Raw genomic sequence first — 22,210 nt, forward strand, 5'->3', positions numbered from 1 at the left:
ACTTAAGATACGTAGAAACTAGAAGCAGGAGTAGGCCACTCGGCCCATCGAGTCTGCTCCACCATTTATTTTGATCATGGCTGATCATCAAATTTAATATCCTGATCCCGCCTTCTCCCCCTTGATCCCTTGAGTCCCAAGAGCTGGAGAAATATTGGATAGGATTCTTACAGAGCAGAAAGAGGCTATTTGGCCCATCGAGTCTGCACCCTGTCTCCGAAAGAGCATCCCACCCACGCCTTCCCCTTTGGCCCCCACACATTTTCCATGACTAATCCCCTTAACCTATACATCTTTGGACACTAAGGGGCAATTTAGCATGGTCAGTCCACCTAACCCGCACATGTTTGGAGTGTGGGAGGAAGCTGGAGCACCCAGAGAAAACCCACGCAGATACGGGGAGAACGTGCAGGTCTCACACACAGTCACCCGAGGATGGAATTGAACCAGGGCCCCTGGCGCTGTGAGGTAGCAGTGCTAACCACTGTGCCAGCAGTGAGCATTTTAAAATGATAATAACTTATGGAGATTAAATTTATGGGCATCGCTGGGAGGCCAGCATTTATTACCCTTGAGAAGGTGGTGTTGCGCTGCTGTCTTGAACCGCTACAGTCCCTGCAGGTGTGCGGTGGAGTGGCAGTGCATGCCAATAGTCAGACCTCAGAAGGAAACTGTGACTGAAGCCTGCAACTTGGGTCGCAAAGATCAGGAGGGATACAGCAACTTATACTGAGGCCTTCCCGGGAACCACAGTGAACCATTTCAGAAACCATTCAGTTTGGCTTTTGGTGAAAGCGACGTTATCATCTGCAGAATCACATGGAAATACAGACAGCAGGAGTGAACTGCCTATTATTATTTTACAATGCCGCAGCAGATTAAGTGTTTAATTTCCTGTTTTCTGCTCAATAAAACCTCATTCCCAGAAAACCCATGGGACAAGGCCAAACATTCCTGTCATCTCACCAGCAGTTTGTTAATTCTGGCTGAAAACAAAGAGGGAAGCTAATCCTGAACATGCTGCTGAATTACCAAAAGAAAAGAATTGGCATGATTGTGCATGTGCTCATAACATCAGTCTCAGGGAAAGGAAATCGCTTTTTTGGCATTGAGCATTTATAGTGCTCGGGTTGCTATAGTTACCTTGCAGGAGCAATCCCAGCTCCTTTCTTAATCACCTCAATTACACTGTGTTGTTCTTGAGGCTACACATGTCGAGAGTTGCTGCTTCTGCTGAGACTGGGCCTGGGGGAGCCAGACACAGGGTTAGGTGACTCAGAGCTGGGACTGGGGGAGCCAGACACAGGGTCAGGTGACTCAGAGCTGGGACTGGGGGAGACAGACACAGGGTTAGGTGACTCAGAGCTGGGACTGGGGGAGCCAGACACAGGGTCAGGTGACTCAGAGCTGGGACTGGGGGAGCCAGACACAGGGTTAGGTGACTCAGAGCTGGGACTGGGGGAACCGGACACAGAGTTAGGTGACTCAGAGCTGGGACTGGGGGAGCCAGACACAGGGTTAGGTGACTCAGAGCTGGGACTGGGGGAGCCGGACACAGGGTTAGGTGACTCAGAGCTGGGACTGGGGGAACCGGACACAGGGTTAGGTGACTCAGAGCTGGGACTGGGGGAACCGGACACAGGGTTAGGTGACTCAGAGCTGGGACTGGGGGAACCGGACACAGAGTTAGGTGACTCAGAGCTGGGACTGGGGGAACCAGACACAGGGTTAGGTGACTCAGAGCTGGGACTGGGGGAGCCAGACACAGGGTTGGGTGACTCAGAGCTGGGACTGGGGGAGCCGGACACAGGGTTAGGTGACTCAGAGCTGGGACTGGGGGAACCGGACACAGGGTTAGGTGACTCAGAGCTGGGACTGGGGGAGCCAGACACAGGGTTAGGTGACTCAGAGCTGGGACTGGGGGAGCCAGACACAGGGTTGGGTGACTCAGAGCTGGGACTGGGGGAGCCAGACACAGGGTTGGGTGACTCAGAGCTGGGACTGGGGGAACCGGGCACAGGGTTGGGTGACTCAGAGCTGGGACTGGGGGAACCGGACACAGGGTTGGGTGACTCAGAGCTGGGACTGGGGAAGCCGGACACAGGGTTGGGTGACTCAGAGCTGGGACTGGGGGAACCGGACACAGGGTTAGGTGACTCAGAGCTGGGACTGGGGGAGCCGGACACAGGGTCAGGTGACTCAGAGCTGGGACTGGGGGAACCGGGCACAGGGTTGGGTGACTCAGAGCTGGGACTGGGGGAACCGGGCACAGCCTTGGTGACTCAGAGCTGGGACTGGGGGAACCGGGCACAGGGTTAGGTGACTCAGAGCTGGGACTGGGGGAACCGGGCACAGGGTTAGGTGACTCAGTCACGTTTGCAGCTATTACCCTGTTGCCCACCACATTAACTCTCTTTCCTAATCCTGTGTGTCATATTGATCTCACAAGCTCTAAGGCAAGCTTCAGGATCAATGGTGGGGGCATTTTTTGATAGAAAGTAAATGGGAACAACATGTGGAGGGTGATCATTTTAACATTGGTTGTCTGCCTGTTCTGAGTTTCAGGATGACTGTAACTAATGGAGGCCAGAACTCATGTGGGAAGTAGTTGGTGACCTCACCAATGAATGCAAATCTGGCTAAGATGATTCCATTAAAAGCCTTGGCACCATTTTTGCCTGTGGATTGGTCAAAGTTCAGAAGGGCGCTGTTCGATCCTTTGAGCCCATGCTTGATCTCTGTGAGAGCAATTTCTGTGGTTCCAACAATTGCCATTTCCCCAAATTTCTTCCCTTCAGGCACCTATCCCACCCCGTGCTACTGTGCCATTCTAAAGATATTCAATTGAACTGTTAGCTTCTGTGGAATATGACTTGGCCTCAGTGAACCTGACATATGGCCAGGATTCTCCCAAAAGAAAACAAAGTGCCCAACACATGGGAAAATGAGGGATTTTCCCGCCCATTTTTTAGGGGCATGTTTAGTTTCACAAATTTCTGGCACTGAGTTCCGCGAGTGCTTCAGGGGGATTAATGGCAGTAAGTGGGGGAGGCAGGACCTCGGCCCACTTGAGAGGCCGGCAGCAGAATGCTGAACGGGACACTGCACATTCACCGATCTGTTAGTAGGGAGCTGATTGCAGGCTTCCCAAACACCCCCTCCTCCGCAATCGCCAGCCTACCCTTCCTCCTCCCCCTCCACCCCAGCTAGCCCCAATCACCAACCCCCCCCCCCCCCCGCAATAGCCAGCCCCAAACCATCCCCTCATGTACAGCCCCAATTGCCTCTTCCATCCCTCTCCCACTGACCCCTTTGGAGAATGCACAGCAGGTGACCCACCCCCACCCCCACCACCACTGATCGCTCCTTCCAGTAGACCCTGCTTCCTTGGCATTGCCTGGTGCCTAGTGGACAGTGTCAGAGTGCCTGGTGGGTAGTGCTAGGCTGACACTGTCAGGGTACCGGGCTGATATCGCCAGGCTGGCATTGCCCAAGGAGCATCCCCCTTGCCGCCGACCTCCTGGAGGGGTCCTCAGTGGCCTCTGTCCCCACCAGTGGGGTGAGCACGCCTGGTCCCCATTAATAGGGTTCAGCTATAATCCCTGTTGATGGAAGTTCGTCAGGTGAATCACCTGACGAAGAGGGAAACCTCGAAAGCTTGTGAGTCCATTATCAAATAAATCGGTTGGACTAAAACCTGGTGTTGTCAGACTTTTTACAGTGTTTACGCCAGTCCAACGCCGGCACATCCACATCATGATGGAAGTTCTCCCAGCGAGGAGGGAGACACTAGAGAGCCTGGAGATTACCATCCGGGGCTCACTAACCACATTGAAATTCAATATGGTCATCAGCCTAGCGCCAATTTCTAGTGCAGGACTAATAACGTTCAAAGACATTGCCTGGGAGACTCACTGGTTGTGAGTCCTGCTACAGGCCCCCACTGAAGTCTCCAGGCTGCTGCGGTACTGGAGCAGCATAGCGGGCCGAGAGAATCCCCACCATGACTTCGTTCAGCTCAAAGTATTGCAAAAAATAAATTGGACCTTGGTGCTTAAAATGCCCACGTGTGCAAAAATTACAGAGTAATTAAATGGCTGGTGTTACAAACGCTGCTTACACTGACAAGGACCCTTTTATATAGTTTCACAATCACTGGCAGATTCTGGTAGCAAAATGTAAGCGTGCACAAGCAAACATAATGTGATGCATTGTGTTAGAAAGCTGAATGTCTTCCCAATTACATAATGGCTGAATTTTTGAATCCAACAAGTGGACATTAAACAAGCGCGAAAGGATCAGATGCCAGTGTCACATTCCCAGACAGTTGTTCTCCAGTGTGGTTACATAATCAAACAATAAGATGTAGGAGCAACAGCTGGCCATTCAGCCCATCGGTTCTGCTGCACCATTCAATGAGATAATGACTAATCTGCTAATCCTCAACTTCACTTTCCCACTTTATCTACGTAACACTTGATTCCCTTACTAATTAAATGTTTGTCTGTCTCAGCCTTGAACATACTTAATGACGTAGCCTCTACAGTCCTCTGTGGTAATTCCACTGATTCACTCTCAGAAGAAATTCAACCTCTGAGAACAAATTTAATCTTATAGAATCATAGAGTCTTATAGTGTAGAAGTAAGCCTTTTGACCCATCAAGCCTGCCCAGTCCCTATCCCCATAACCCCATGCATTTACCCCAGCTAGTCCCCCTGACACTAAGGTCAATTTGTTATGGCCAATCCACCTAACCATCTCTGTTTTAAATGGGCAATCCCTCGCTCTGAGATTATGCCCTCTAGTCCTTGACTCTCCGAAGGGGAGACCACCTCTTGGCATTTACCCTGCCAAAGCCCCCTGAGCATCCTGTACGCCTAAGTAAGGTCATCCCTCATTCTACTAAATTCCAGTGAGTGCAGGTAATGTGAGGCAAAATCTGACCACAAAGCGACAGAATATTGTTTCTGGTGAGAAAACCGGCGTGCTTCTCTTCAGAGAAACAGGTTGGTTTTCTCTCCAAATCTTACAACACTCTGCTCAAAAAAATCAAGGGGGCGTGTTCCACACTGTTGTGCGGGGGGGTTGGGGCCTAAACACACAGGCAAAGCCTGGCTGCACTGAGATTGGAGCGCCATCTCTGAAGGGTGCCCTGATTAGAACAGCAATAGTCTGACACCCCCCTCCCCACCTCCCTCCTTCCCAGCCCACCATGGAAGTCTCAGGAGCTCCACTCCAACCCCGTCCCAATCGGAGCCGGCACTCATTCCAGCGTCATTGCCTCCACTCCTCCCCCCCCGCCCCCCCCCCCCAGCAATCTTTGGCCCCTTTCACCCCTCCCCAAAATGTTGGAACTCAAGGGAGGTGGGGGGATGGTTTGGGGGAGCGTGTGGGGGGGTGGTGTGGTCATTATCTGGCAAAGAGGTTGTATATTTATTGAAATGTATGTACCAGGTTCATGCCCCTGGGATGATGTCATTGGAAGGGACGGGGACAATCCAAAATTCCGATCTTGCTTGCGAGATCAGCGACTTCCGGATCGTGAACCCCCACTGGCAATCCTGCGATGGTATGAGTGGCTCAAGATCACCCCCTCTCCCTTGTTTCCTTTTTCAACCCTGGCATCACTTACCATGTGGATGGTAGTAGTGGTCCTTTAGTCTGCCCTGTGACCCTCTGAAACCCTTCCTTTAAAGCAGTGAGTCAGCAATTCCACAGATTATTATGTTGATTCCAGTATCAATAAATGGTCGTTATTGACTTAGAACATAGAAAAACTACAGCACAAACAGGCCCTTCGGCCCACAAGTTGCGTCAAACATGTCCCTACCTACTAGGCTTATCTATAACCCTCTATCTTACTAAGTCCCATGTACTTATCCAAAAGTCTCTTAAAAGACCCTATCGAATCTGCCTCCACCACCACTGACGGCAGCCGATTCCACGCACCCACCACCTTCTGAGCGAAAAGCTTACCCCTGACATCTCCTCTGTACCCACTCCCCAGCACCCTAAACCTGTGTCCTCTTGCGGCAGCCATTTCAGCCCTGGGAAAAAGCCTCTGAGAATCCACCCGATCAATACCTCTCAACTTGTGTGATGCTAATGTTTGCAAATGTCCCACACTGCATCAGAGGAGTTCATTTCCAACTCCTGTCATCATAGAATCCCCACAGTGCAGAAGGAGGCCATTAGGCCCATCGAGTCTGCACCGACTCTCCAACAGAGCATCTGATCCAGACCCACTCCCTGCCCTGTCCCCATAACCCCACACATTTATCCCATTAATCTGCCTTACCTTTTAACTGTGGGGGGGAACGAGAGCACCCGGAGGAAACTCAGGCAGACTCGGGGAGAACATGCAAGCTCCACACAGAGAGTGACCCAAGGCCGGAATTGAACCCGGGTGCCTGACGCTGTGAGGCAACAGAGCTAACCAGTGCACCACTGTCGTACCAGAACTGGCTATCATGCGTCATGCACCAATGACCTCAAGACACGGGAATCAATATTTGATCCAGTGAGGTTGATGAGTCTACTTACAATATACAACCCCATTAACAAAAAGGGGTGAAATATAGACTGTCAGAAGTTGAACTGTACTGCTGTTGTGCTGCATTACTGTACACATCAAGTGGCGATTCAGCAATAAACCCATCAACACCATTTTATCCTGTGAATTCCTGAACAAATGTTACAATATATCAAGTATTTCCATTAAGACGAGGAAACTTTGACTGAAAACACTTCAAAACATCAAATTTTTCTTCAAGGTGACGCAATACTTGGACTTTACACCAGACTGTGCACTAGGCAGTGCTATTCTATCAGCCCCTACAACCTTCACAATCTCTTTGTACTACGATCTCTTATGAAAATTGCTTTGATTTATTATCTTCTCATTCAGGAGTGGGTATAGCTGATTAAGTGTGCTTTATTTTCTTGCTTTTAGTTTCCCATTGAAAAGCTAGAAAAGAATTTAAGCACGCACGAACAGTCAAATCAGAGGCAGGAGTAGGCCTCTCGAGCCTGCTCTGTGAAGTAAAGGAATAAACTAAGAAATCATAGAATCCCTACAGTGCAAGGAGGCCATTCGGCCCATCAAGTCTGCACTGGAGGAAACCCACACAGACATGGGTGGAATGTGCAAACTCCACTCAGACAGTCATATTAGAGCCTCCCTTCAGCCCTACCCCGTTAATGCCACACATTTCTTACGGCTAATCCATCTAACCTACGCATCTTGGGACACTCAGGGTCAAGTTAGCATGGCCAGGCCACTAACCCACACATCTTTGGACTGTGGGAAGAAAGCAGGGCACCCGGAGGAAACACAGACAGCTACCCAAGGCTGGAATCGAACCAGGGTCCCTGATGCTGTGAGGTAGCAGTGCCAACAACCATGCCACCCTTAATGTTTCATTAATGTTTGGTTTGCATTCAGGTAATAAAAGGAGAAGTTCTTCCTCCGTCCGTGAAGGATGTACCCATCAAAATGAACTATCCCAGCACTTTACCAGAGGAAAAACGCTTTGCCATTGGCCACGACACATTTGGTTTGGTGCCTGGACTGATGATGTACGCCACCATCTGGCTTCGAGAGCACAACCGAGTCTGCGATATCCTGAAGGAAGAGCATCCAACCTGGAGTGATGAGCAGCTTTTCCAAACCACCAGGCTCATACTTATAGGTGGGGATCTTCCTTTGTTTTGTACAAGGTTTTCTTCCCTGACTTTTGACCAATGTTTCATTGCCTGTTTTCACTCTCGAGACACATCTGATCTCACCATCCACGTCAGACCCCTTCAAATGAAATGGCGCAGTGGAGTGGCACATTGCATTTTCCCAACTGTGACCTTCTCCCAAGAGGAACACTTCAAGATCCAGTTCCACAATGCTGTGCCCATTTAATAAGAGAAAGTCAAACACACTCAGTGAAGGCACGAATGATTAGTGTTCAGAAATAATTTAAAGGACAGGGTAACAGAGGGAACAATGTTAATAACCAGTAATAACAATCACATTTACATCATCCCTTGAACGCAGGAAAACATCCAGAAGTGTTTCACAGAGCTGTAATCAAACAAGTAGACACCAAACCCAAGAACGGAATAGTAGGAGGGGTAGCAAAAAGCTCAGTGAAAGAAAAGGTCCCTCAAGATAAGGGCGAAGGGGTGGGGGCGAGGGGTGAGGGAGGGTCATGCAGTGGAGGTGAGTAGGGGTATAGAGAGAGGACTCCGGGGTATGGGGATGAGATGGGGAAGGCACCTGGGGGGTGCAGGGAGGATGGGGCAATCCACAACAGACCATGGTCATAGGATCAGAGAATGTACGGGATGTTGCAGGGCCGGAGGGAGCTACAGAGATAGAGAAGGTTGTGACCTCGGTAAGCGGATGAGAACTTTAAATCAGAAATGTGGATTATAATGTGTCAGACACTGGAACAAGAGATCTAATCCAGTAAAGCTAGGCCAGTGCAGACACAAGCGGCGCAATTTGCCCAAGGGAATCGTACTGGGCAGGACACAGACTATGTAAAGGTCCATTGACCCTCGGAGGTATTTTCCAGCCAGAAAAATCTCACCCCAATGGTCCAAATGGACTCCGTCTCTACTGGAACAATTCTGTGATGGCAATTCAGTGAAGAGAGATGAGTTCCAATGTGTTATATCGATTTGACTGCAAAACGGAAAACTCAAAAGCGTCAAATTAGAAAGCCAACTGAGCCCCGTGCTATTGAAGTGTAACGAATTGTTAACCTAATAAATGAGAAGTCTCAGTCTGGAGTATGTGGAACCTGACTAAGTAAAATTCTGATTTTAATCTTGTACATTTCCTGCTCTCTCAGGGGAAACGATCAAAATCGTTATTGAGGACTATGTGCAGCACCTGAGTGGCTACAATTTCAAGATGACTTTTAATCCCGAACTTCTGTTCAGCGAGCACTTTCAGTATCGAAACCGGATTGCAGTGGAGTTCAACCACCTCTATCACTGGCACGCACTAATGCCCGATAGCTTCAACATAAAAGACCAGGAGTTCTCTTATGAAGAATTTCTTTTCAATACAGATATCCTCTTGAATTTCGGAACGGAAGCTTTAGTTGAAGCATTTTCGAAACAGAGAGCGGGCCGGGTAAAAAAAAAATTGTCTTTTTAATTTTAACTATTTAAAACCTGAAAGCGCTTGATATGCTGGTATTGTGCGCTGGATGGGTGGGATTTTCCAACCGCGCTCATCCCGAAACCGGGAAATCCCGCCCAAGCTCGGCAGACCTTTCCATGGTCCCCCCCCCGCGCCCCCCCCTCACCAGCTCCGACTCCCGTGGCAGGCAGGACGGTAAAGTTCACCCCGATTTATACTGTGATCGTGCAGGTGAACACAAAGTATTTAACACAGAGGCTGAAACATTATGGGCGCAATCTTACCTGCCGTTCACACCATGCTCCTGCTGCAGTGAGTTCAGAGAATTTGATGTGGAGATGCCGGTGTTGGACTGGGGTAGGCACAGTAAGAAGTCTCACAACACCAGGTTAAAATCCAACAGGTTTATTTGGTAGCACGAACTTTCGGAGCACTGCCCCTTCATCAGGACGAAGGAGCAGCACTCTGAACGTTAGTGGCTCGTGCTACCAAATAAACCTGTTGGACTTTAACCTGCTGATGTGAGACTTCTTACTTTGGAGAATTTGGCAACCAGCCAAATCTCCATTCAGTGCTGGGCTGGGAAACTCTCGCTGGCCTGAACGGCGATAAGATTCCCTCCTGCTAATTATAGTATGCATGACTCTCCATTTAATGCTGCAAAGATGGGAAAGTATTGCAGAACTGAGTCCCAACATATCTTCACCAATGCTACTTGGATATTGGGGTGTCATTGTACGCGATATTAGGCAATTAAATGGAAATCAATCATTAAAATTGTCACCATGAGAGAGTTAAAGATATGCAGCATTATGAGAACACAGTAATCTGTTCCAAAGAGCCATGCACAATTTAATCACAAAACTGCAAGATTCTATACACATTTCTGTTGGGATAGCCGCAATGCTTCAATCCAGAGCAACACAACATTTTCAACCATTTCATTCAATTAAATTAGGTTTTACACTGAAAACAGAGCAAATGGATAACTGTAGTTTACCCGTTCAATGTTGACAGAACAATCATGTATGTTTTTCAATGTGCTGTCAACAAGGCTCACCTTATCCAAAAACCCTCAGTTTGATCAGATTCAAAAACATGCCCATCTTCTTTCATTAGTTCGTCTTATCCACATTGTCATAGAATCATTATGTTTTACAGCACAAAGAGAGGCCCTTTAACCCATGGAGTCTGCACCAAAAATCTAACACCTGTTTGTTCTAATTCCATTTTCTAGCACTTGGTCCGTAGCCTTGTATGCTGCAGCATTTCAAGTGCTCATCTAAATGCTTCTTAAATGCTGTGAGTGTTCCCACCCCTACCACCCTTTCAGGCAGTGAGTTCCAGATTCCCACCACCCTCTGGGTGGAAAAAGTTTTTCCTCAAGCTCCCTCTAAATCTCTTGACCCTTGCCTCAAATCTGGCTATTGAGCCCTCTACTAAGGGGAAAAGTTCCTTCCTATCCACTCTATCTATGCTCCTCATAATTTTGTACACCTCCAACAGGTCTCTCCGCAGCCTTCTGTGCTCTAAGGTAAACAACTCCAACCTAACCAGCCTCTCTTGATAGCTGAAATGCTCCAGCCCAGGTGTGCATCTCACTTGCACCCTTCCCAGTGCAGTCACAGCCTTCCTATAGTGTGGCCATCAGAACGACACACAGTACTCTAGCTGTGGCCTAACAAGTGTTTTATAAAGCTACACCATAACCTCCCTGTACTTACATTCTCTGCCTTGGATAATAAAGGAAAAAGTCTGACAACACCAGGTTTTAGTCCAACCTATTTATTTGATAATATACTCACAAGCTTTCAAGGGGACTGCCTCTTCGTCAGGTGAATGTTCGTCAGGTTCGCCATTCACCTGACGAAGAGGCAGTCCCCTCGAAAGCTTGTGAGTATATTATCAAATAAATAGGTTGGACTAAAACCTGGTGTTGTCAGACTTTTTACTGTGTTTACGCCAGTCCAACGCCGGCATACCCACATCTTGGATAATAAAGACAAATATTACATAAGCCTTCTTAACAAGCACATTATGGTAGCAGTTGAAACATGTCAGACCTTTTGTTTTTTTAATTTTGGAAACTTGGCAGACTCTGTGTGCGGATAACTTCACCCACGTTTTATTTCTTTTTCTGCTTGGGGTCAGAACAAGGGTGTCTGCACCTTTTATTTCACCAAAAGAAAATTTTAGAAAGCGGATGACGAAACGGTCAATAACTATTTGCCAAAGTAAAGACTGGGCGGAATTTTCCAGCCCCCCGAAACCGGGAAACCCGCCCAAGGTCAACAGACCTTTCCATGGTCTGTCCCTGTCTCTAAACTGTCTGTGCTTTATATGCTCTGTCTGAGGCCAGAACTCTCCATTCACCTGACGAAGAGGGTAACCCCTCGAAAGCTTGCGAGTATATTATCAAATAAATAGGTTGGACTAAAACCTGGTGTTGTCAGACTTTTTACCCTGTTCCGATTCCCATGGCGGGCGGAATAGGGAAATTCGCCTCACTGTATTTACCTGATAAGAAGACCTAAATATTAGTGTAATCTCTACAGCACCTCTGTAACACACCTAAAGAGAAAATAGGAATACATTTGTGGAATAGCTGTGCAGCATGATCCCACCAACACCACTCCCACCCCCCCAGCCCCCATCAAGGGGACCAGCTCAAGGTACAATTGTTCATTACTAAATTGTCAATGTGTAAGAATTGAATAAGCTATCTAAATAATGCCAAAAACAAGCATGGATTCATTTACAAATGGCTAATATTGTTATTACAGATTGGCGGAGGGAAAAATATCCACAGGAATGTTCTTCACGTGGCAATTGGTGCCATTGAACACGGGAGACACTTAAGGCTACAGCCGTTTAATCAGTACCGGAAGTGGTTTGGTCTAACGCCGTATAAATCCTTCCAGGAGCTAACAGGTAAGGATCCAGAGAATGAGGTGTGGAATTGGTAAGATGCAGATGTTCCTAACCCCCTGGCTGTGGGGGGGCGGGATGGTGGGAGCCTCAAGGGGGCTTTCCTGGGGCAGACTGGGAAATGTGTCAGTTGCCCGCTCAATGTTGGTGAGCAATTGTCCGATAAAGGCCCTCTTAGGACCATTCTGAGGCCAAAGGAGTGGCCCCTCCCACCGTGAAGGAGGCTGCCAGCTCAGTCAAGGTAGCAGCGTTCTGGGGGTGGCGATTGGAGGCTCCATGCCCACCAAGATAAAAGGCCACAATGCATCCATCAGTAGCACTGTGGAGGATTTTCCCTCCAACTGGATGACCTTATCAGCTTTGGGCCTCTTTACTTGTTAGCTTCTAGACAGGCAACTGAAGGTGACTCCATGTTGAGGCGCCCTCACTCTCGTCTGCCTACCTCAGCAACTCCCAGTGGGGCTTCCGGCCTTAGCACACTGCAGGCCCTCTGATTGGGCCTACCACCTCAGGAGCCAAACAGCAAGCATGGAGGCCACCAACGAGGAAGCTCCCACCAGGAAGATTGGGGCTTGTGACCATCACTTGGGGCCTGATGTTGGAAAATCCAGCCCAATATTTTCTGGCGAATTGGGCAATAGACATAAAGAGAGGAATTTTATCCATCAAGAGTGGATAGGTCTGGATTGAGTCAGAAGTAAAGTATTTCCAACCTGCTGCCTACTTGCCTACTTTTGGTTTCAGTAAGAGGGGTCAGAGTTGAGGTGGGGATAAGGTTCCAGGTGACTGACACATCCACTCGCAGGCGGGCAGTTTGGTCACTGATTTGGAGGAGGCTCCATTTTAGCATGTTTGTAATTTTTTTTTATCAGCCAGGTTTCCTAGGGATAAAAGGAGGCAAGAAGGGCCAGCTTGTGTGTCAGGAGATGAGGAATGTTTCCTCTAAGCACAACAAACTAACCCCCATCCATAACCGTTTGTGAATTCCCATTGCCATCCCTTTATCTTTAACAACTTCCCTAGTCTCTTACTGCTCCCCTGCAATCTCCCAATCTCTCCCTCACCCCACACCTCCAGCAATATCCAAATCTACCCCCACCCCCCCCCGCAATCTCCCAACCTGCCCCCACGTCCTGCAATATCCCAATCTCCCCTTCATCTCCTGCAATCTCCCAATCTCCTCCCCCCACCTCTACAATCTCCCAATCTCCCCCCCCCCCGACCCCCTGCAATCTCCCAATCTCCCCCTCACCCCACACCTCCTGCAATATCCAAATCTACCCCCACCCAATTTCGCACCCCCCCATCTCCTGCAATCTCCCCTTCATCCCCTGCAATCTCCCAATCTCCCCCCCCCCACACCTCCTGCAATCTCCCAATCTCCCCCCCCCACACCTCCTGCAATCTCCCCCCCCCCACACCTCCTGCAATCTCCCCCCCCCACACCTCCTGCAATCTCCCCCCCCCCACACCTCCTGCAATCTCCCCCCCCACACCTCCTGCAATCTCCCCCCCCCCGACCCCCTGCAATCTCCCAATCTCCCCCCCCCCACACCTCCTGCAATCTCCCCCCCACACCTCCTGCAATCTCCCCCCCACACCTCCTGCAATCTCCCCCCCACACCTCCTGCAATCTCCCCCCCACACCTCCTGCAATCTCCCCCCCACACCTCCTGCAATCTCCCCCCCACACCTCCTGCAATCTCCCCCCCCCCGACCCCCTGCAATCTCCCAATCTCCCCCCCCCACACCTCCTGCAATCTCCCAATCTCCCCCCCCCACACCTCCTGCAATCTCCCCCCCCCACACCTCCTGCAATCTCCCAATCTCCCCCCCCCCCCACACCTCCTGCAATCTCCCCCCCCCCACACCTCCTGCAATCTCCCAATCTCCCCCCCCCAACACCTCCTGCAATCTCCCCCCCCCACACCTCCTGCAATCTCCCAATCTCCCCCCCCCCACACCTCCTGCAATCTCCCAATCTCCCCCCCCAACACCTCCTGCAATCTCCCCCCCCACACCTCCTGCAATCTCCCAATCTCCCCCCCCACACCTCCTGCAATCTCCCAATCTCCCCCCCCCACACCTCCTGCAATCTCCCAATCTCTCCCCCCCCCACACCTCCTGCAATCTCTCAATCTCCCCCCCCCCCAACACCTCCTGCAGTATCTCAATCTCTCCCCCCCCCACACCTCCTGCAATCTCCCAATCTCCACCCCCCCACACCTCCTGCAATCTCCCAATCTCCCCCCCACCACACCTCCTGCAATCTCCCAATCTCCCCCCCCCACACCTCCTGCAATATCTCAGTCTCCCCCCCGCCGCACCTCCCAGAATCTCCTGCCCCCATCACTTCCCCACTATCACCCGTGCAATCCCTAACACCATCCTGACATCCACCAATCCCCACTCTTCCAGCGTCCGCTGTTGGCTGCTTTCCCACCCAGTCGATAGCCGAGCGCTCAGACAGGAAACCTACTGAAAGAAAAATGTAAACCATGATTAAATCCTGCAGAGCATCTGGTAAACTCTGACCTCTGGCTTTGTCGTATGTAAACACTTACATCCCTTAATGAATATCAGGGCCAGTCTTGTTTCCGACCCTGAACCAGCATTGTCCCATTATACTCCGGTGTTCCTTGCTTGATGGTGTCTGTTCTGTATTAATTTAGAATGTGAAGCTAAAGTAGCCCACTCCAGTCTTTGTTGCTCCCCGGTTTTCTAGACATACTTGGTGAAAAACTTTGATACCAATCTTTGGGCAGTGATCCACAAAGAAAGTGGTCAAAGTGTTTGTACAGCCCGTAGCACAGGCCTGAGGAGAATCAGTGGCATCATCCAGTACTCTCCTATCAATTCTCTGAATGAAATGTGGTTCGTGCAGAAGTCCTACTATAAAACAAATTCCTTGCGTTATCAACGCCTTTTTCAAAACAGTTCTACTAACGTGATACATAGGCCGGGCTTTTCCGGCTATTCCCACTGGTGGGATTGTCCGGTTCTGCCAAGGGTGAGCTCACATCAGGTGGCCAAAAGTGCAAACAGCGGGAAACCCACAGTGATGGGACATGAAGATGAAGTCAGACGTAGGCCAGGGCAAGTAATGATGGCAGATTTCCTTCATTAAAGGACAGCTGGGGGGTTTTTTCGACAATGATTTCATGGTCATCATTAGATTTTTAATTCCAGATTTTTATTGAATTCAAATGTCACCATCTGCCAGGGTGGGATTCAAACTCGGATCCCACACTGTGTCCACAACTTGACAGGTTAGAGGAGATGGGCTTTTATACATTTACTTATTAATGGTATGTGGACGTTGCTGGCTAGGCCAGCATTTATTGCCCATACCTACTTGCTCTTGAGAAGGTGGTGGTGAGCTGCCTTCTTGAACCGCTGCAGTCCCTGAGGTGTAGGTACACCCACAGTACTCTTTAGGGAGGGAATTCCAGGATTTTGACCCAGTGACAGTGAAGGGACAGCAATATATTTCCACTCAGGACGGTGAGTGGTTTGGAGGGGAAATCCCAGGTGATGGTGTTCCCATGTGTCTGCTGCCCTTCTCCATCTAGTAGATGGTAGAGTTTGCAGGTTTGGAAGGTGTTGTTGAAGGAGACTTGGTGAATTGCTTCAGTGCATCTTGTGGATGGTACACACTGCTGTTACTGTGAGTCAGTGACGGAGAGAGTGAATGTTGAAGGTGGTGGATGACATGCAAATCATATGGGCTTTTTTATCCTGGATGGTGTTAAGCTTCTTGCATTTTTGAGGAGCTGCACTCATCTAGGTAATTGGCGAGTATTTCATCACATTCCTGATTTGTGCCTTGTAGATGGTGGACTGGCTTTGGGGAGTCTGGAAGTGTATTACCCTCCACAGAATTCCCAGCTTCTGGCATGCTATTTTAGCCATAGTATTTATATGGCTAGTTCAGTTTCTCATCAATAACAATCCCAGGGATGCTGATAGCGGAGGATTCAGCAACGGTAATGCCATCAAGGGGAGATGGTTTTAGTTTTTGCCTGTTGGATGTAGTCATTACCTTGCACTTGTGTGGCTTAAATGAGTGCATTTGTGGGAAATCATTGTTCAGTGAAACTGACATAATGTGAGCAGCATCAAAGATGAAACTAACAAGTCCAAGGTCAGACAGACTGATACTGAGGGGAGCAGTTCCTTTCATCAAAACTCACGGGTTTGTTTGGAAATAAAGTCTCGGTGAAACATTTTGCAAAAGTGCTTTGGATTTCCCTGAAGTATCATCTCAACTTATTGCCTGTTGGAGAACCTGCAGAAACATAGGAGGGTCTTTAAAGTGAAGTGAGCTGATAGCTGACGACGGAGGACAGATGCTGGAGGACGGTGATTGTGAGGATAAAGGAGTGTGAGGGCAAGAAAATAAGGATGAGTCTGAGTCTGCTGAAGTTGAGGTTTAAGGGGGAGGGTATGATAAGGAATGTGTGTGACAGTACGGTGTATCGATCAGAGGAGTGCTAGGGAGATGAGAGAGTCCCAGGACATTCACCGAGCCAATCCTCATGAAGGCTACAAACCTTTCCTGATATCAAATCCGGGGACATGGGTGTCACTAGCTGGGCCAGCATTTATTGCCCATCCCTAATTCCTCTTGAACTCAGTGGCTTCCTTGGCCATTTCAAAGGGCATTTAAGCATCAACCACATTGTTGTGGCTCTGGAGTCACATGTAGGCCAGCTAAGGACAGCAGGTTTCATTCCCTAAAGGACATTAGTGAACCAGATGGGTTTTTTTGACAATCACTTCACAGTCATTGTTAGGCTTTTTTTAATACCAGATTTAAACTGAATTCAAATTCCACCACGTACCATGGTGGGATTCAAACCCAGGTCCCCAGAGCACAACCCTGGTTCTCTGGATTGCTAGTCCAGTGACAATGGGGCAACACGATAGCACAGAGAACAGTCAAGCAGATGTGGTTTAGAAAACAGAGGCAAGCACAGTAGTTAGCACTGTTGCCTCACAGCGCCATGGACACAGGTTCAGTTCCCGGCTTGGGTCACTGTCTGTGCAGAGTTTACACATTCTCCCCTTGTCTGCATGGGTTTCCTCCCGTAGTCCGAAAAATGTGCTGGTTAAGTGCATTGGCCATGCTAAATTCTCCCTCGGTGTACCCGAACAGGCCCCGGAGTGTGGCGACTAGGGGATTTTCACAGTAACTTCATTGCAGTGTTAATCTAAGCCGACTTGTGACTAATAAATAAATACCATGACACCGCCTCCTCAGTAACACGAAGAAATTAGATATGGCTCTTGGGGCTAAACAGATCAAGGGAGTCGGACATCAAATTTGATGAAATGAATGGCGGAGCAGGCTTGAAGGGCTGATTGGCCTACTCATAGAATCATAAAATCCCTACAGTGCAGAAGGAGGCCATTTGGCTCATCAAGTCTGCACCGACCACAATCCCACCCAGGCCCTTTCCCCATAACCTCATGTATTTATTCTTGCCAGTCCCCCTGACAGAAGGGGCAATTGAACAAAGAACAAAGAAAATTACAGCACAGGAACAGGCCCTTCGGCCCTCCAAGCCTGCACTGACCATACTGCCCGACTCAACCAAAACCCCCTACCCTTCCACGGACCATATCTCTCTACTCCCATCCTATTCATGTACTTGTCAAGACACCCCTTAAAAGTCACTCCCATATCTGCTTCCATGGCAATGAGTTCCAGGCACCCACTACTCTCTGTAAAAAAAAAAATCTGCCTCATCCATCTCCTTTAAACCTTGCCCCTTAAACCTATGCCTCCTAGTAATTGGCTCTTCTACCCTGGGAAAAAGCTTCTGACTATCCACTCTGTCCTAGTCTCTCATAATCTTGTAAACTTCTATCAGGTCTCCCCTCAACCTCCGTTGCTCCAGTGAGAACAATCCAAGTTTCTCCAGCCTCTCCTCATAGCTAATGCCCTCCATACCAGGTAACAAACTGGTAAATATTCTCTGTACCCTCTCCAAAGCCTCCACATTCTTCTGGTGGTGTGGTGACCACAATTGAACGCTGTATTCCAAGTGCGGCCTAGCTAAGGTTCTATAAAGCTGCAACATGACTTGCCAATTTTTAAACTCAGTACCCCGGCCCATGAAGGCAAGCGTACTGTATGCCTTCTTGACTACCTTCTCCACCCGCAATGCCACTTTCAGTGACCTGTGTACCTGTATACCCAGATCTCTTTGCCTATAAATGCTCTTAAGGGTTCTGCCATTTACTGTATATTTTATCTGTATTAGACCTTCCAAAGTGCATTACCTCACATTTGTTCGAATTAAACTCCATCTGCCACCTCTCCGCCCAAGCATGGCCAATTCTCTTAACCCGCACATCTTTGGACTGTGGGAAGAAACTAGAGCACCTGAAGGAAACCCACACAGACACGGGGAAAATGTGCAAACCCCACAGTGATCCAAGCCGGGAATTGAACCCGGATCCCTGGCACTATGAGGCAGCAGTGCTAACCACTGTGCCACTGTGCCTGTGCCTTTATCTAACCCACGCCTGCTTGACTGTTTTCTGTTGAGTATTTCTCTCCACTTCCTCACTGGTTGAATCATGGCCCCCCAGGGATGGGTGTGTGCGAGTGAGGAAGCTTTCTCTGGGCCTGGCATGCATGAAGCAACTCTGTCCTCTCTCACAGTGGTTTTGCCCTCCAAGAACCGCTTACATTGCGAATCCAACTGGAATCCCTTCAAACAGCGATCCTGCATTGCCGGCGTCTTCCCATTCATCTTCCCTGATTGGTTGGGGAACCCAGAGGCAGGCAGCTAATTGGTTTGCTGGGGAAAACCAGGGATTGGGGTTCCCGGTCTAAAATTGGGCCCAGACTAAACTGGTGAGATTTTGCCCATAACACCAAAGTGGTAGGCAGTTCTCTTTAAAATAGTAAATAGATCCGGTTATTAGTTGCTCTCAGTGTTTTTCTTTAATCAAAACAAGTACACAGTTAACGTGTCCTGAGGTGGGTATTGAAATCCACACTTTTCAGTCAACACTATGAAATAACTTGTAGGATCATGCACGTCTCAGAGTTGGAAAGTTGACAGTGCTTCACTGAAAGGAAATCTGGCTTCAAATCTACTCTTGCCTTCCCACAGAGTAACTAACGTGCTTCAATCATTTGCATAATGTTGAAGTGTGTCTGCTCTTGTTCAGTGGGGTGTGATTTCCATCACCCGTATGGGAAAGCACCCAGAATTGGACAGGGAGCGTTCCAAACAGCTCCAAGAAGCCTTCTGCCAAATTGTACCCTTGTTACAAGTGACAGCCAGTATGGCTCAAGTGGGAAATCCAGGCTTTTGTTCGCATCCACTTTTGGAGCCAGTTGCGTTTAATGTTTGGCTTGGAGTTTTCATCTGTATTATTTTTATTTCAGTGACTGGAGAAGTAGCTGATATTTATCAAGCTGATTGGTTGTTGCTTTAGTAAGTGACGAGGTAGCAATGAAATTCACTCTGACCCTCTAATAGCCTGGGCTACATTCTCCAATTTATCCTTCTGACAAGCCATCCAATCCTGTTTTATACTGATTGAAGTCAATGGTAATTTAAATTGCGGGTTAAATTTGTTGCCACGGTTGCCAATTTCCCGCTTTAAGTTTATTTATTAACCACAAGTAAGGCTTAACACCGCAATGAAGTTACTGTGAAATTCGCCTAGTCGCCACATTCTGGTGCCTCTTCGGGTCAATGTACCTAACCAGCACATCTTTCAGATGTGGGAGGAAACTGGAGCACTGGAATGGATACCAAATGGTGCTTTTACTCAGAGTATGGCAACTGATGAGGCCACATCTAGAGTATTGTGTGCAGTTTTGGTGTCCCTATCTGAGGAAGGATGTCCTTGCTATAGAGGGAATGCACCGAAGGTTTACCAGACTGATTCCTGGGATGGCAGGTCTGTCTTATAAGAAGAGTCTCAGTCGGTTAGGATTATATTCACTGGAGTTTAGAAGGGTGAGAGGGGATCTCATAGAAACTTATAAAATTCTAACAGGGTAGATTCAGAAAGAATGTTCCTGATGGTGGGGAATCCAGAACTAGGGGTCTTAGTTTGAGGATAACGGGTAAACCTATTAGTACTGAGTTGAGGAGAAAATTCTCCACCCAGAGGGTGGTTAATGTGTGGACTTCACTATCACAGAAAATAGTTGAAGCCAAAACATTTCTGATTTCAAGAAGAAATTAGGTATAGCTTTAGGGGCTAAAGGGATCAAGGAATATGGGGGGAAGGGGGGATCAGGATATTCAATTCAATGGTCAACCATTATCAAAATGAATGGCACAGCAGGCTCAAAGGGCCAAATGTCCTGCTCCTGCTTTGAGTTCCTACGCATGTATGTTTCTGTGGTCACATTGTATAAGCCTGCTTTGAACAGAAATGATCAAAATCCATTGAGATTGAAGAACAAAAGGAAAGTGACAGGGAAGTAATTACTGGAACAAATGCACTACAATTCTTTTGGTTCATTCGTGGAACATGGGTGTCACTGGCTGTCCAGCATTTATTGCCCATCCCGAGTTGCCCAAGAGCAACTGACAGTCAGTCATATTGCTGGAGTCACATATAGGCCAGACCATGTGAGGACGGCAGATTTCCTTTCCTAAAGGGCATTAGTGAACCAGATGGGGTTTTCTGACAATTGGCCAATGGTTTCATGATCATCAGTAGATTCTCAATTCCAGTTTTGTTTTATTGATTTTGAATTCCACCGTCTGCCATGGCAGGATTCAAACCCGGGTCCCCAGAACATTAGTTGAGTTTCTGGATGAATAGTTCAGTGATAATAGCATGAGGCCAACACTTAATGAATTCTTCATTCTTTATTGGAATAAAAATAAAATGCTGCATAAAACTCAAAAGCCCCTCTTCAGTTCCAAAGAAGAGTCATACAGACTCAAAACATTACATAGGACATAGAACAGTACAGCACAGTACAGGCCCTTTGGCCCTCAATGTTGTGCCGAGCTTTGTCCAAACCCAAGATCAAGCTATCCCACTCCCTATCATTCTGGTGTGCTCCATGTGCCCATCCAATAACTGCTTGAAAGTTCCTAAAGTGTCCGACTCCACTATCACAGCAGGCAGTGCATTCCACACCCCAACCACTCTCTAAGTAAAGAACCTACCTTGGACATCCCTCCTTTATCTCCCACCACGAACGTTATAGTTATGTCCCCTAGTAACAGCTATGTCCACCCAAGGAAATAGCCTCTGAATGTCCACTCTATCTATCCCCCTCATCATCTAATAAACCTCTATTAAGTCACCACTCATCCTCCTCCTCTCTAAAGAGAAAAGCCCTAACTCCCTCAACCTTTCCTCATAAGACCTACCCTCCAAACCAGGCAGCATCCTGGTAAATCTCCTCTGCACTCTCTCCAATGCTTCCATATCCTTCTTACAGTGAGGTGACCAGAACTGCACACAATATTCCAAATGTGGTCTCACCAAGGTCCTGTACAGTTGCAGCATAACCCCACAGCTCTTAAATTCAAACCCCCTGTTAATAAAAGCTAACACACTATAGGCCTTCTTCACGGCTCTATCCACTTGAGTGACAACCTTCAGAGATCTGTGGATACGAACCCCAAGATCTCTCTGTTCCTCCACATTCCTCAGAACCCTGCCATTGACCCTATAATCCGCATTCAAATTTGTCCTACCAAAATGAATCACATTGCACTTATCAGGGTTAAACTCCATCTGCCACTTTTCGGCCCAGCTTTGCATTCTATCAATGTCTCTTTGCAGCCTGCAAGAGCCCTCCACCTCATCCACTACTCCACCAATCTTGGTGTCATCAGCAAATTTACTGACCCACCTTTCAGCCCCCTCCTCCAAGTCATTGATAAAAATCACAAATAGCAGAGGATCCAGCACTGTTCCCAGTGGGACACCGCTGGTAACTGGCCTCCAGTCTGAAAATTTTCCATTTACCACTGCCCTCTGTCTGCTATGAGATATGATGTGGGTATGCCGGCGTTGGACTGGCGTAAACACAGTAAAAAGTCTGACAACACCAGGTTTTAGTCCAACCTATTTATTTGATAATATACTCACAAGCTTTCGAGGGACACCCTCTTCGTCAGGTGAATGGAGAG

The 22,210-nt window shown here is 48.3% G+C and overlaps 1 protein-coding gene across 1 annotated transcript in view; it reads left to right on the plus strand.

Moving 5' to 3' along the window:
* LOC145358389 (prostaglandin G/H synthase 1-like) overlaps window positions 1-22,210 on the plus strand; it is a 107,995-nt gene that overhangs the window by 79,779 nt on the left and 6,006 nt on the right. The window contains exons 8-10 of the mRNA XM_080212418.1: window positions 7,446-7,692; window positions 8,851-9,137; window positions 11,930-12,077. Coding sequence (XP_080068544.1) covers window positions 7,446-7,692; window positions 8,851-9,137; window positions 11,930-12,077 — 682 coding nt within the window. The remainder of the gene's footprint in view (window positions 1-7,445; window positions 7,693-8,850; window positions 9,138-11,929; window positions 12,078-22,210) is intronic.

This window comes from Carcharhinus amblyrhynchos, chromosome 25, assembly GCF_965287045.1.
Source record: "Carcharhinus amblyrhynchos chromosome 25, sCarAmb.v2.hapA, whole genome shotgun sequence".
NCBI lineage: Eukaryota > Metazoa > Chordata > Chondrichthyes > Carcharhiniformes > Carcharhinidae > Carcharhinus > Carcharhinus amblyrhynchos.